Source organism: Fusarium pseudograminearum, chromosome 1 (assembly GCF_000303195.2).
Source record: "Fusarium pseudograminearum CS3096 chromosome 1, whole genome shotgun sequence".
Lineage (NCBI taxonomy): Eukaryota > Fungi > Ascomycota > Sordariomycetes > Hypocreales > Nectriaceae > Fusarium > Fusarium pseudograminearum.
The window spans coordinates 523,842-539,217 of NC_031951.1; the positions used below are offsets into that span (position 1 = coordinate 523,842).

The window sequence follows — 15,376 nt, forward strand, 5'->3', positions numbered from 1 at the left end:
TAGAGCTTCCCGCCTACGCCACAGCGCCACAGTTGGAGCTGCCCCCCCAACTTCAGCCTGGTCCGTCGCGCGCTGAACCGCGACTTGGAAATTCAACCATCATGAGTTTCGGACTGACAGCTGCCTGCCAGCTGTCAGCCAACTGCCAAACGGCCGTCAACTTCAAAAAAAAGAGAACGCAGTGAGCACCGCGCTAGCAATCGCTCCTCAATCTGGAGAATTATAAATAACCGCCTGCTCCTCCTCTGCTCTCTCTCTTCTTTCTTTCCTCTTCATCGCTTCGCATCCTCCAGACTTCGACTGCGAGTTCAACAGCGATCTTTGCTATACCCTCGAGTGCTTCGGCATTCAACATCATTGCTAACCAACTGCTTCTTTTCCTTTGTCACTTCCTTCCCATTTGTTTTATCATGGAGTCCCCCGACTCCGACGCCTGGTTCTTCCAGGTAAGGTAAGTTTCATGTCCCACTCCCCTGCTTCCATCACCATCCTCTCTTCCTGTCTTTTTCTGCTTGGGGTTCTCTTTGCTTTCGGTTTGTTTTTTCTGGGTGGGGGCGTTCTGGGCTGCTTTCTTAGATGGGGCGTTCTGGGATAGACTGGTATAGACGGCGGCGCAAGGCGTTTGGCGTTCGGCGTTATCTACTTTTCATCCTGTACTTCCCCCTCCGTTTGTTGTTACTCACCTCCAGCTTCACTTCACACTCTCTCTCCCAGGTCTGCTATGATGAAGACCGTTCACACCGAGCTTTAGGTGATTCCCCCTCTCTGGGTATGCCTACCTTGGTGGTCATCCCAGCATATGGTGGAAAGTGTACCTCACACAAGAACAGAGATCTGAGCAGACCTTTTTGAAGCATTTCTTTCCTTTTGCCTTGTTTCTTTCCTTTGCCTTTCATTCCCGATTTCGCATTTGTCTAGTGTAGCCGCTATGACAGATAATCTTTTTGCTTTCAAGTGAAGCAGAGTCTCTTCCGCTGGACGACCCCTTCTGGGCGTTGGACGTGGAATCGAGAATCGCTCGTGATGTAGCGCACGATATAGTTTTCAATCGGAGCAGGCTTGGCAATTTGCGGAGGAGGGAACTGTTTGTTTTGGAGGGATTATGAGGTGCGGGGAGGAATTCTTTGAGATACGATTATGTTGCCCGGTGATGATCCATCGACCAAAAAGCCAAATTTGCAGGCAGCAGTGGCAGGCTTCACGTCAAGGACGGTCGCATTCAACTGCCTCGAGTTGTCATTGAGAACCCAAGAGAGCTAATCTGAGGGACCAACAACATAATCGATCTCATGAATCACATGTACTTTAGACACATAGACAGAAGACAGACACTGGTAGATACAGACAATCGTAGACACACAGTTGTAGACACAGACATAGACAGCTGTAGACAGACATCTTAGACACAGTTGTAGAAAAAAGAACAAGTGCATATTCTATAGTTTACTTTTAGTCCTGTTCTACACTATAATGTTGCACGATTCCCAATCGTGTTGTCATTAAGAAAAACAAAAAACCGGTACTTCCATCCTCCGCCTCTTCCTCTATTGTGTCTTCTTGTCAAGAAACGTCTTGGGGACTGGCTTGCTGTACAGCCAAATAAAGCAGAACGAGATGAATCCGATAATGGTGGCCCAGGTGCCAGCAATGCCAGTCCAAGCGCCATTGATACTGTAGCTTCGGTCATACTCGTCATGAGCTAAGTGGCGGACGCTGACGGTGTTCTTCTTCTCGATGTAGGTCAGGAAGGCGCGCTTGTAGTTGACCTTGAAGTTGAAGATGCCATGTTGATCGGGCAGGGTAAAGTTGGTAGAGTAGATGGTCTCGTGGTCGTTGGAGAGAATGGGCTTCAATGGGAGGCGCCAGAAGGGAGACAGCATGGTGAATTCAAGCTGGACCTCATCGTCTTCGGGAGTGTGGTAGGGTTGCCAGGTGTTCCAGGCATACTCGGACAGGGAGATGTTGTAAGACTAGAGTGTGTTAGAGATGATCAACGAAAAGTCGGGTGGGCTTCAACTTACAACATCATTCTTGACGCGGTATCCCGCAGGGTTGGTCTCGTTGCTGCCATCGAGACGGTGCTCAATGCTGTTGACTCGCAAAACACCCAACTCCTGGAAAGTCCAAGCAGCTACGTTGGTGACGAACTCACGGTTAGCAGGGAACTGAGGCTTGCCGCCCTGTCGGGCAACCTTTGTATCAAAAGTCTTGTCCTGGAGCATCTCAGCGGAACCAATGACAGTAATGCGCGCAGAGTTGCGAGCCTGGAAGAAGGTGACGAGGTTGACCTGTGTACCAGCAGCAAACAGCTCATCAGTCTCAATGGTCTTGTTCTGGTCCTTGGGGTTGTACATGTAGGCCGTAGGAGGGGCTCGAAGAACAGGCGTGATGAGTTCACCATTGCCGAGTCTGTGGCCGAGAGCGTGGGGAACGGAGAGGAATGCGCCAGGCATCTCGAAGTAATCCTTTCTGCCGGGGAGGATGTTGCGAGGGGCATCGACAACGAGGACATCGTGATCCTCGGAGGCGGAAATGGTGTCGTAAGTGAAGTGGTCGACGACCTTGCCGGTGCGCTCCTCTGGGACCATAATCTCAAGCTCCATGAGGGCGGCGTCGAGAGCGGAAGGCACGACGTGGGTGGAGGACATGGTGACGAGGAGGTTACCACCAGCAGTGACGAATTCGAGAATGAGCTGGGGAGTCAGATTGGGTCCAAGACCTGCGCAAGAGTTAGCATACCCATCAACACCAAGAAGACCAAAAATGACGAACCCTTGATCTTGGTGGGGAGGAAGATGAGGTGATCATAAGTCCTCTCGCCGTGCAGGAACAAAGCTAGGCTTTCGGTCTTTGGTGATTCAAACGTGATCTGGTAGCCTCGTTCTATCAATTGTAAGCTTCAGTGTCCAAAGCAATCGCCAATGGGGATGAATACCAGACAAGTCGCGGAAAAAGGTTGTGTAGGCCTCCTTGTCTGCTGGGCTGTCCGTCACAACCAGCATACGGTTTCCTGCTGTGCTCACGGCTGAAACCAGCGCCGCGAAGAGAAAGAGCACAAGGCTCAAAAGTGACCGCATTCTGGCAGAGATAACAATGGCGGGAAAATGTGGTTGATTTTTTTGTGTTGAATGTGGTCTCTCTCTCTCTCTCTCTGCGAGGTGTAAGTTGATGGACTGGCGTGGACAGCTTGCGCTTTAGAACTAGAGCTCTCTACACGTAGTTTAGAGGCAGGTACTACTGGCCGGAGGTGAGCTTGCGTTTTGGGATACGTAGCCTTCAGTGGGGGAAGTGAAACACACTGCGCTAGACTTGTTGTGGTAGTGTTCAAGGTCTCAAAAGGTTAGTGAGTATGTGTGCGGGACGAATAATCCGACACCTTCGGCTTGGTTTTTCCGCTCCTGCGATTGGACCGTTGCTTGGAGAGCCAAAGCCCATCATCACCACCAAAAGACCCGACGACAAACCCACCCTCAGATCTCTCGTCAATTGAGTACGAATCGCTCCTCTACTGCGTAATATCCACCGCTAACGTCGTTCCCTACAGGTCATCATGTCCGCCGCACCCTTCTTCTGGCGAGCTCCCCTCAAGTACTGCCGCTGGGCAGCCCGCGAGCGTCCCGCCCTCTTCTGGTCCGTCATCATCGGCGCTGCTGGTCCCGTTGCCATGCCCATTGTGCCTCCGATCCGACACTACTTTGGCGATATTGATGCGCCCCCGGTTCCTGTGACCTACCCCAGTGCGTTTCCCTCCAGATTGGGTTTCGTGATGTACAGCAGACTAACATCCATATAGTCCCCAATACTCCCAGGAAACAGCTCACCGGCTACGACGATTAAGATCTCGAATTAAAGAGGAAGGAAATAACACGGCTCGGAACAGAAAAGAAGAAGCGAGCATACACTATTGTACAAACTACGGCGTCACCAGAGAAAGCGCTACAGCGGAGGCGGAGGAATATCATAGAGGAATTAAGGGACAAGAGTCGACGTCCAAAATTTACCAGCAATTGACGCTCCAATTCGATTTTCTACATCCAATCAATACCGATCACAACGCTTTCGAGACATATGTATACACGTCGTGCGCCCACTTGCGCGAGCCAACGCTTTTCTAAATATGCGGCTAAGATCAAACAGCAAACGCCACTAGTGATGTGCAAGAAGCAAGAAACCAAGATATCCTCTCCCACTTTTTCTTAATTAGACGAGACTATTGCGGCGGTTGTGTCGAACTGATGTCCGGTTCGGGAGGGCCAGACTCTATCTATCCCTGCTCAGTAGATTCCATTCGTACTAGAAGCTTGTCAGTATTGGCACACCACAGAAAGGTGATGGTACTTACAACTCTACCGTCATCATCGCCCGTGTAGACGCATGTTGGCATTGGGCTGATGCATGTCATGCCTGCCTCTGTATTCGCGCCCTTCTCATTCTTATAATCCACATGATCAAGCTTTCTCAGCAGCTCCAGAGTCCACCGACTGCCGACGATGCTGCGCCGCCAGACATTGACTATACCGCGCTTGTGGCCTGTAAAGATCAAGTAATTGTCAAGCCACTCGTTTCCTGCGCCCTCATAAAAGGCACACGAGTGGATGTAGTCGTCTTGGTCGAAGCAGACGTTTTGCTCCAGAAGCAATGTGCCGTTGAGAGTGTACAGTATCACGTTTGGTCCAGAGCAGAGAAGGATCTCGCCTGAGATGTCGTTGATACGAGCAGACTCGACAGGGCGCACCAAAGGCAGCTTGCGAATAAACGACAGTCGGTTAAGATCCCACAAGAACGCCTGCCCGTCCGTAGACACAGTCAAGAGAGTGCTGAAAGCCTTGCTAACTGCAATTGTCGTGACTGGGAATTTGTGTCCAAACAGACTCGACCTTGGAAGCAGCTCAACTGGTTTGCCATGTGCAGTCTGAAGTGCGTACACTGAGACGACGCAGTCCTCTCCAGCAGTGATCAAAGTTTTGGAATCGGCAAAGCAGGCGCAAGAGATTTGTCCAATGTGGAGGTTCTCAAAGAGCCCAGCCGGCTTTGTCGAGTTAGCGATGCGGCCGTGAACGAGGATATGGTTTCGTGTTACCTTTCGATTGTCGCTGAAGAAGAAGCGAATGCTGTTGTCGGCATAGCCCCATTCGAGGAACTTGTCGTATGGCGGGAAGTTGAGGCGGAATGGGGAGGCACACAGTAAGCGGTCCAGCTTGGATGCGTAGAGCAGGGAAGCCACACGCTCGTGGCTTTCTATTGAGGGTTTGTCAGTAAAGTTCATAGATCGAGAGGGAGAGTCCATACCAAGCAGTGGGTGCGGCAAACAGCTCAAAGAAATCACGCTCGTGTCTAATCGTCGAGCAGGAGATCGGACATGTTCTCTAGCAGGATGTGACTTCATAAACACTTGATGTGGTGTCTGTCCAAAATTATGAATGACACCAGCCAAGATGGCCCTCTCCTTAGCATCGGTGATGCTATCCAAGTCTGTCGCACCACGGTACGAGAGATGGTGGAACACGTTGAGGTTCTCTACTGCTGCCTCGCCTCGTTGCTTGAACCCAAAGACGAGGTCAATCCACTGGTGCAGATTCTCACTCACATAGGGGCTTTCTAGAGCCTCTCTGTGCTTGGCGATGAATATTCTTGGATCACCCTTGGCCCATGGGGGAAGCTCAACATGGTCGACCTTGACGCCGTTGCTTTCGCGATTGCCAAAGTTGTAGCCATTGACGTTGGTCAAGAATTCGGGGAGACAGTAAAACTCGGGGATCAGTTCCCTCACGTCAGTTTTGTTCTTGCACGAGGCAGATTGCCATGTTTCTGGAATGGATTGGAAGAGACGATCTGCGTGATCAAAGCTTCCACCCTGGAGAAGGATGTAGGATTGCACAAAAGGTGGCAGACGGATCAGATAGGAGGACACAATCATAGCAGATGAGTAGTGTGTGCCATAGTGGAAAGGAACCTCTCCTATTTCTTCCAACGCATTATAGCTCTCGACAAAACCTCCAACTCTGTGTGGCGTCTGCGCGCCCATTGGTTTGGACAGATCTCGGAATGTGTTGGGGTCGTCAAGATCCAGATCCTCGCTGGTGTAATCTGCCAAGACCCATGGGAACACTGGGTACTGGGTCAAATCGTTGAAGGTCCTGCCAGCCATGGTGTTTACCATCATGAGATAGTGAAAGTTGGAGATTTCGCCCTTTTGCCATTTCTTGAGGAGAGGGTTCCAAGGCGACGCGTTAAAAAAGGTACCAAACTTGGACCCGAATCCTTGGGGCGATTCATCAAAGACTTTGAGAGACTCCAAGCGCCAGGCATCTTCGGGGTTTGGAAGAGTATTGGCACCAGTGGTGTGAGGTGCTTTGCTGAGCATCTTGATGAACAAGTTGTCCCGCACCACTGGGGTGATAGTAGTCAAGAGATAACTTCGACCATCGGTAAAGAATACTTCGATCGCAACATCTCGGAAGAGGAAGCGGCGTTTTGAGATGCTGATAACATCGTGCCATCGCCAATGCCTCGACTCTTGCTCCTTATTATTCTGTCGCTTCTCCGACGTCTTAGCATCAGTAACGATCTGGGAGAAAGGGTCACGCTCTTCAGGCGGAGCCTGCCAGACGTTGACAATGTCTCCGTTGGCACACTGGAACACGTTGTCCATGATGTAAAGCGCATCCTTGCCAATGATGAGGATACCCTCACACGCCTCCAGTCCAATAATTCGCGAGATATTGTATGCAGACTGGACTTGGTCTCCACGCTCCAGTCGTCGCATAACCTTCCGGTTCTTGTCCTCAAAGCCTTCGTCCCCTTCATTAGGATCGTTGGGATCATCAACAAGCTCAAAGTCGTCTTCAGGAGCAACACCAGAGGCAGGCTGCTCTGCTGGCACAGTGCTTTCGGGCTCATCGGTAAATTGAGGGGTCTCGTTGTTGCTTTCTGGAAGCGCGGGGGTGGCGGTCTTTGTTGGCGACACTGCGGACGTAACGATCGAGGGTGCTGGGCTGGCCGACGTGTTGAGTCGAAGAGTCTGCAAAACCTCACTCGCCTTCCTCTTTGGTTGATATTCATCCTTACTTGTCGTAAAGTCCGGAAGAACCCTGAGTCTCATCCGGTTTCGTCCTTCTGTTCGGTCGAGCTTCCATTTGGGTGGCGCGGCTTCGCTAAACACCGCGCCGGGTCGCATGAGGTCTCTTTCCATCTTCTTGTAAGCGTCGCTAAGAAACACAAGATCATCCTGTTGGTCTTGCATGATCCGCTGATACTTGAAGTACTCAGAGTTGTAGATACTCTTCATCCAGGCGCTGTTACCGATGTCATGACTGAGCAAGGTTTTCTCTGTGTTGATGTTTTCCGCATGCCACACTCGAAGTTTGTCTTTGCGTTTGGCCAACCGGACCTTGGATGTCTCTGCCGTACGTGCATTTTCCGAGCTGACAAAGTCTTCCCATGTCTTTGACATTCCACCAAAAAACAGTACGTCCAGGGACGGGCGATGTTTGTCGACCCACTCCACAAAACTCTCGTCATCCACGCCTGTCAATTGCTGAAAGTCTTTGGAAAGCTGCTTCTGGTCCGGCGACATGCATGAATGGATTAGCTCATTAGACTCCTCCGGTTTCTGCACCAAGATGATGCGTAAGAAGTTGGCTGCCGCAGTTCGGAGGGGCATCTTGTCGCTGATGAGTTTGGTGTAGAGCTGGTACCAGAACAGCTTGAGGAACTGGTCCTCGCCTGTAAAACAGCCAAGAATTGACATTTGCCAGTACGCCATCTTGCCCATGAACTGCTTAGCTTCTACCAGTGTGGTGTCTGAATTGTCAAGGTCAGATAGCCTCAGAAGAATTATTCTCAAAAGACAGAATCGAATGCTGTTGACAGCTTGGCTGCAGAGTCGGACGCTCTTTAGTGAAGCAATGTCGGGACGTTGCAAGAATTCGAGAAGCATTCCAATAAAGTCAATCATGACCTCAGCCCCGTTCAAAAACCATCCTTCGAAGATGGCTTCCGACATGTGTTGGCAAAGTCTTGAGAGGTTAGTCAACACGCGAGGCTCGCAGATTGCCTTCTGATTGAGCTGGATGTTCTTTTCCAGTTGGGCAACCACATGCTTCAAGATGTAACTCTCAAAGTAAGCTTGGTGTTCACGGAAGCCAGGGGGGACCTTGGTGAACAAGCCAAACCCGGAAAAGTCTTTCCGCGAAAGAAGCTGATCCATGAAGACGCTCACCACCAGCTCCATAAGTCCGTCCAGGATGTCGCTGCTTGGTCTCTTGCTAGGCGTTGACCTAGGCGATGGCAAAGCAGGACTTAAACGAGCCGTACTAGGACCAACAGGAGATTTCTGCTGAGTGAGAAGAACGAACGACGAGGCTCTCCTCAGGGGTGTGCCCTTGGGTGGTGTCGACTGAGGCGACGGAACTGGGTCAACGCTTGTTGTTCGCACAATTGGTGTAGCATGGGAACCACTACCGCTGATAGGCCGGATGATAACGTCTGTCCCCTCGAATGTCAGGGCCATATCTCCAGAGTTCAACTCAGTTTCGGGTGTGACCGCATCAGCGCTAACAATGACAGGATAAAGCGCCGATAGCAGCAGTCTCACCCACTCTGAAGTCAAAGCAAAGTCCCTGAATTCTGTTGAGCGCTCGTGGAGATCAAGAAGGAAACGGATCACAGTGTGTAGAACGCCTGCGTAGCTTGCAACTCTTTCGCTGTCACGAGAGAAGTTTGAACGTGTCGCAAGGGCAGTAGTCAGGTTCATGGAACTTGCTCGCGGTCGCATTTCCGGGCGGAGATCTTTGGCGGATGCAAACTTCTTCAGAGTGTGTGAAGCAGGATCAACATAGGTTGCTGGCGAGTCTGGATCATCCTGGTGCCTCATCACGTCCTTCAGGCCATGCTGCAACATCGCTGTAATGACTGACAAAGACTCGGGATACACAACCTTGCGCTTGCCAAATGTCTCTAGGATATTGAAGAAGTCAAAGTTCCTGTCAAAATTGATCTCGGCGACATCGTACCCAAACAGAATACTGAAGCAGATGGGCCACAGGGTTGGCATGTCCCAAAATCGCTTGAGTCTGTTGGACATGATCACGAAACCTCCCGACTTTCCAGCGAATTTCGATGTGTAATTGGAGCCGTGCGTAACGAGAAGTCGTGCCAAAATCTTGCAGCCGTGGACAACAACCTCCGGGTCATCTTCAGCCAACAGGTACAGGAGCCACTGTTAAGGTTAGAAAAGTCTTTCTACAAGAATGAGTCCATCTCACCTTGTTTGTCACTGTTCTGGCAAACTTCTTGATATGCGTAGTGTTGCCTTTTTCGCACAAAATTCGCGAGTACATGCTGAGAACCTTGACACCGAGCTGCTTCTTGGTCAAGAACTTCAGGCCAGAAGCAATCCCAGCTGCTGTTGGGTCGGTCGGTGTTCCCCTCCGTCTTGGAAGTGGAGTGCCAGTTCGCGAATTAATTGAGAGAGCCCGTGGGCTTCTGTTGACAGGCAAGGGCTGAGAGTGGAAGGCGTATGTGATGAAAAGCGACAAGGATCGCATGACCTCTTGACTGAAGTTGGACGTGACGAGAATCTCGAACGCGCCCATGAAATGCGATATCGTGTCTTCTGAAACGACCTCTCCTTTCATGGCATCCAGTAGCCTCTTGACGATTCCTAAGATTGTTAGATCAGCTCGTACAAACCACGGGTATTATAACTTACTCATCCTGATCAACCTCCGGCTGTTGAACTCATGGTACTTGCTCTTGACTGCGAATGTCACGAATTGTTTATAGTATAGCTCTTGAATCCGAGGTGCCGACTTGCGCCAGATGTCCAGGTCGATAAGAAGGATGCGATAGGCAAGGGGGTTGATGATGAACGACTCCATAGGTTCCACATGATTATACCCGACAAAGCCAAGGATCAAGCTGAGAAGTTGGAAGGCCAGTCGGTCACGATCTTCGTTTGAGACCTGTAGTCGAGTAACCGCAGAGTCACTGCTGCCACGGTCGTAGCCCAGCTTCACGCGAAGGAGCATAGCCAAGATTCCGTATCCATTATCCTTCTCTATAGCCTCACTGTTTCTCCAGCTCTGACGAATGCAGTAGAATAACATTTCTGCCGATCGCACTGTCTCTTCAATTGATGATGCTCGCTCAAAGAGCTTCAAGGCCAGCGGTGTGAAACCGGCGAGTCGCCATAAATTCTCGTCCAAATACGATGGCACAACGACGATGGGATTGCCACGGAATGAGAGAAGACCCTGGACCCTAAACAGAGAATCCGGAAGACTGGGAACCGCACAGTTAATGGCTAGAGGTGCACCCTCCTGGTTAGATGCCCTGAAGAGATTGCGAGCACAGTTCCGCGGCAGTGATCGCAAAAGTCCTGTATCGTAGAATTGCACATTTTCAGGAAACGTAGCTGTAGGAAGGATGCTAAGCAAGATTTTGGATTCAGGCAGTAGTGAGCCAGCTTTCTCACGGACAGCTCTGATAATGTCCGAAGTCTCGCCCTTTCCAGGATGTGCAATCTCGTTGCGGAGGCCCAAAGTAGCAGATGCCTCATAGGTCTGGAAGCCACCCAGGCTATCCTGAAAGTTGCCTTGGTATCGCGGTCCCAGGCCGAAATGGACCGCGAGATAGTCATCGCTCAAAGCATCCTCGAACAAATGCGCCGAAGCAAGCGACCATCGCGAGAAGACAAGACCGGACCCTATTTGGTTAGAAAGATCCTTTGGTGTACCGACGAAAGCCTGCACAGGGTTGGTCTTGTTCTGATTAGAGTTGAACGAGGCAAAACTGTCATGAGCACCAGTGGCCAAGGGCGGCAGATGAGGATAATTGCAGCGTATTTGCTCTGAGAATTCACCATCGACATACAAAGAGGCCTTGCTAGTAACCATCGTCTTTGGTCGACGATGCACAATGGCAATATGATACCATTTCTTCTCCTTGAACGAAACTGACTTGAAGCGCACGCTAGGCTTATTGGAAGTAACAGATGTTTGTAGGATAAAGTTGTGGGTGTCTCTCTCGAGGTACATGAGCACAAAACATGACTGTGTGGAATCAAAGACACCAAATATTGTTGTATGAGCAGTAGGGTCGAAGCTGTCTACTCGAATCCATGCTGTAAATGTGTAACCCGCACTAGACTGTGGCGGAAACGATCGACCGAGACTGGACAACTCAAGTGACGAGTGGCCGTGGAGAGACAAGTCGAATTGGAAGAAAGGAGGACCTGTGTGTTTGTTTGTCATCTGTAAGCAGAATTCAGACGCCTCAGATCCGGGTGTTGATAGTAAGAATTGTGTGTCGGCCGGTTCGTTCACGCCCAAGTGCATGAGTATCTTGCAGATAGCCAATACCTTCTCTCGCTCAGGTGGGCTGAGAGCTGAATCGGCATTGAAAGCAACTCGGAGGAACTGCGATAAGGCGCCAGTCGAATGGACAGCAGCCCGGTTATATATAGAGACTGAGATAGCACAATGAATTGTCTCGAGGACAAGTAAAGAAGCTGGGTTTGCGAGGCCATCTTTCATTCGGGGAATAGCCGTCCAGAAACTGACGACTGCTCTCAAAATTTCAGGGTGCCGTATTATAGTCTTGGCATTGACGACTTCCCGCACGCCGGGCGTAATATTTTCTGCAGACTTGGCCAACACCAAATCCCATTGCTCTTCGGCGCTGTCACTTTCGTCTTCTTTGGGAGAGTTCTCATCGTCCGGCCGTAGCGATTGGCCGATGGATTGACAAAGAAGATCGAGTGCCTCGTCGTCTAAGGAGAATGCGAGCAGTTTGCCAAATATATGGCAACTTATCCAGGCATCAGGTTCAGCACCGCCCAGCCCTATGCTTGCGATGACTTGCTCCAGGGCTTCCCATCCGCCTCCCTCAACTTTATATTGGAAATAGCGTCGGTTGCCTGCATGTCCACGTAGGGCAACCGAAAATAGGTTGAGGCAGTCTCCTATCAACTTAAATAGGGAAAGCATGTCTGTATCTGTTCTTTTATCGGGATCATAATAGCCTGAAAAGGCTCGGAGAAGATTGAGGATTGTTTCGAAGCCGTCAGCATGTCGAAAGTCATCTTGGTGGACGGAAGATCGTGTCGCAGAGATGTGCTGTATAATATGTCGTAGTTTTCGCAACAATGGCGGCGTTTGAGGGAAGCCATCTTGCTGGTGAAGGGTGGTATCGATACTGAGAGCTTCAAGCAAGCCCTTCAAGATTTCGAAGGACTTTGTCTGTGGTGGGTTCGAGGCCGAAGTGGACGACCGGTATCGTCTTGGTATAGAGGCCATTTTTCGGTGTTTGTTTTCGTTTTCGTCTCTTATCACGGGTTCATTCCAGAAACCACCTCCCCCTGAGCCCTTCAAGGGTCCAGGCTGTTATCAGTCGTCGTCGGCATCGAAGGGTAAGATTTGTAACTTGATGGAGCTGCCAGCGCGGGGCGCATGAAGCTCTCGAGCGGGCGGAAACAGCGGTCACGGTGCGGCCACAGTTGGACTTGTGATAGGGTGATTTCGCTGAATACTGGAGGAAACGTATCGAGACTCGTCCAAAACAGATACTGGGAGCTGAGAAATTAGCGAAGGTGTCGAAACAATCGGTCACCCACTGAACTGGAGCCTGCACTTACCTGTGCTCAATGCTGTAACTCAATGGGGGGGTCATCAGCCTTGGAGGTGGGTGTGGCGCAGGTGTGGCGCAGGCAGCCCCTCCCCTCTTCAGTTCTGATGGATCGTCTGAGCTGACGAAGCTCGAGTAATGCTATTGGAGTGACATGTACGCGTTGCGCATGATTGAAGTCGTCCACACCCGCGCGCGCCGCGTAAAGTGGAGGGTTCAATGGGAGGAGTGACTGATATTGAGAGACATTGGATTCAATGACAGTGATAGCACAAGAGTATTCCTTATCTGCGACGCTGAAGCTGCCACAGGTGCCATGGAAGCTATACGCTGATGCCATAACGTGAAGTATCCAGGAGCAGAGATGCTTGCCTGATTTGATGGACAGTCAAGACAATGGGTCAAAAGAAGGAATAGTTCTCAGAGTGCAAAGTATATTTGATCAAATGTCGCTTCATAATTAACCTTAACCCACGTTCCGAACAGATTTGCATACGTTGACCAGTGGCCTACTAAGGTGCTGGGCAGGACTTGCACAGCAGCTACAGAGCACAGCTAGCGTGGCTACCGCTAGACCACAATGCAAGCCATCACATATGCTTAAAACTTCCGACAACCCAATTTCCTCACCTTCAGTTCCATAACCTTCATTGTCACGCCTTATTCCTTTCTCAAATGGCCTTTCTAACAGCTCTGACAATCTTAGAGAGAAGTTCGTGATAGCTTGTAGTCAAATGAGGTCATAACTGAGCTTTGTTGTTGCTGCTGTTGCATCTGAACGAGCATCTTCTCGTCTTCTTATACATATTTCCATCTTGCAATTCGGTCGCGACCAAAGTAATATGCCAACTAAAACATGTAGTTGTGAATAGTCACGGTTAGTGGGTGTGGTTCAACTTAACTCGCAAGCAACTAGGTACATCTTCACAGTTCTGTGGCTACCTGGGCTGTATGTTCTTATCCTCTTCTAAAAGGTTCATGTCTCATAATTTGGACGAGACCTGAGCGAAGACACAATGAAACATACATTTTGTGAATAATCACAACTAGCCGCGTAGTTCAGCTGGACTTATGACCACCAGGCTCATCTCAATAGTGCTGTGGCGAGCTGAGCACATCCCTGCATGTGGGCGAGACCATCAAACCGTAGGTACAAACACCAGAACTATTGAACAGCTAATGCCCAAATTCCTCATAAGAACAACACTTTTAGACCTCTCTGCTACAAGTATGTAATCCTCCCCTCACTCTTGTAGGTTCAACCTCGCCCTCACCATCCTCTCGAGGTTTCTAAATCAATAGGTCGTGCTTCAATCCACATGCCCCCGTGCTGAGCTTAGAGGCAAGGAAGCGGCTTGAGGCGCGGTGCCTGGAATAGGTACCTAGTACAGTTGAGGTATAGACAAAGAAGAAACCATTGCGCATATGACTTGCTGGTAATAGGAAATACCATATTTTAGTTTGCTATTCCCAACATGATGGCACATAGGTATTCCAGAGTCACGCGTGTTATGGTGAACCCCCGTGTCTTAATGACGTCGCTATTCTAGTGCAGGGTAGATTCGACAGATAATGAGATGGAAGTCTGGAGTTGTGTGAGACCAGCCATGTCGATCGTGGTAACAATATCTAAAGGCTTGAATTACTGCAAATTATTGTTTGTATCTGTGACGCTCTGTTAGTATATCAGACATGTTCTTTATCTATTGGACAGTCTGGTCAATATCTGATCTCTGTCGCCTGATGCCATGGTACTGGCTTTCCACTTCGCGGCCCACCTCCTTGTTCTCAACAACACCGAATAAAGTGCAAGATGTAGTCAAAGCTCCTAAAATCAACAGATGTTTCTCAAGTACTATGTCAGGCACAGACCAGAGTCCTAAACTGACCGAGAAATACGTGTAATTGATGATTTGTCTCGCATGCAACAAAAGCATTGTCCAAGTCATACTTCGTGACACGTCAAAGCAAGACTCCAACAACACTTAATAACTATCGTATAGATAAAAAAATTATTTATTTTTGATAGCTCGTCTCTTTCTGATACTATGGAAGAAACTGATACAAGAAGGCCAAGTCGTGATGCGCTCTTGTCATACTACCTTGAGCAACTTTGAGCACTATCAGCCTAGCTTTGTTTACCTACGGATGTCCATCGTATGAGCAACGCGGATCCTTGAATACGTTGAAACAACAGAAGTTCCGGGGTCCGCTTATCGTTATCTCGAATAGGCAAGTATCTGTATCAGTATCGTATCGGTGTCGGTATCTGCTTATCAAGCGGATACGAATTGATAGTCATACTGCGTCTGTTGAGCAGCTTTGCCTGGAATGAATGATGAGCTAAAGCGGTGTTGAATGGCGTTATCTGATGGGACAGTCATGGCATCTGAGTTGCTTGGAAGTGGAGAGCTCTAGCTTCAGGGACTCCAATGCGACGCGCTATGTACCTCATCCGGGCTACCGGGCTTGGGCTTGGGGCTCTCAAGGTGCCTGGAGCTGGAGGCTGGAGTGCATGATAAAGTGCACTGGCCAACATGTTCCATGATGGATTATCGTGTTTTGAATGGACAACAGTCGTGAACTGGCAATGCATATTGCTCACCGAATCATGACGTCTTGCCTGTCGCGTATTGTCTTTCCAAGGAACAACCTCCCCGAGTCAAAATGTCACTCTCGACCCCAGGAAAGGACTGGGATGGTGAGGCGCTGTCGGCGTTGGCTTGGAGCGAAGAGCGCTTCAGTTTTA

At 49.8% G+C, this 15,376-nt stretch overlaps 3 protein-coding genes across 3 annotated transcripts, besides 1 other annotated feature; 1 reads left to right on the top strand and 2 right to left on the bottom strand.

The window, feature by feature from the left end:
- Nucleotides 1-1,544: 1,544 nt before the first annotated feature.
- Nucleotides 1,545-3,077, bottom strand: FPSE_06933 (uncharacterized protein; the record flags this gene model as incomplete). The annotated part of the gene is made up of 4 exons (XM_009260051.1): nucleotides 1,545-1,970; nucleotides 2,022-2,719; nucleotides 2,773-2,883; nucleotides 2,936-3,077. The coding sequence occupies 4 exons, from the start codon at nucleotides 3,075-3,077 to the stop codon at nucleotides 1,545-1,547; spliced, it is 1,377 nt and encodes a 458-aa protein (XP_009258326.1).
- A 473-nt stretch (nucleotides 3,078-3,550) lies between these two features.
- FPSE_06934 (uncharacterized protein) lies at nucleotides 3,551-3,837 on the top strand (the record flags this gene model as incomplete). Its single annotated transcript, XM_009260052.1, has 2 exons — nucleotides 3,551-3,737; nucleotides 3,794-3,837. The coding sequence occupies 2 exons, from the start codon at nucleotides 3,551-3,553 to the stop codon at nucleotides 3,835-3,837; spliced, it is 231 nt and encodes a 76-aa protein (XP_009258327.1).
- A 373-nt stretch (nucleotides 3,838-4,210) lies between these two features.
- FPSE_06935 (uncharacterized protein) lies at nucleotides 4,211-12,299 on the bottom strand (the record flags this gene model as incomplete). The annotated part of the gene is made up of 4 exons (XM_009260053.1): nucleotides 4,211-4,264; nucleotides 4,343-9,220; nucleotides 9,267-9,664; nucleotides 9,713-12,299. The coding sequence occupies 4 exons, from the start codon at nucleotides 12,297-12,299 to the stop codon at nucleotides 4,211-4,213; spliced, it is 7,917 nt and encodes a 2,638-aa protein (XP_009258328.1).
- A 2,331-nt stretch (nucleotides 12,300-14,630) lies between these two features.
- Nucleotides 14,631-14,651: a repeat region.
- Nucleotides 14,652-15,376: the final 725 nt, after the last annotated feature.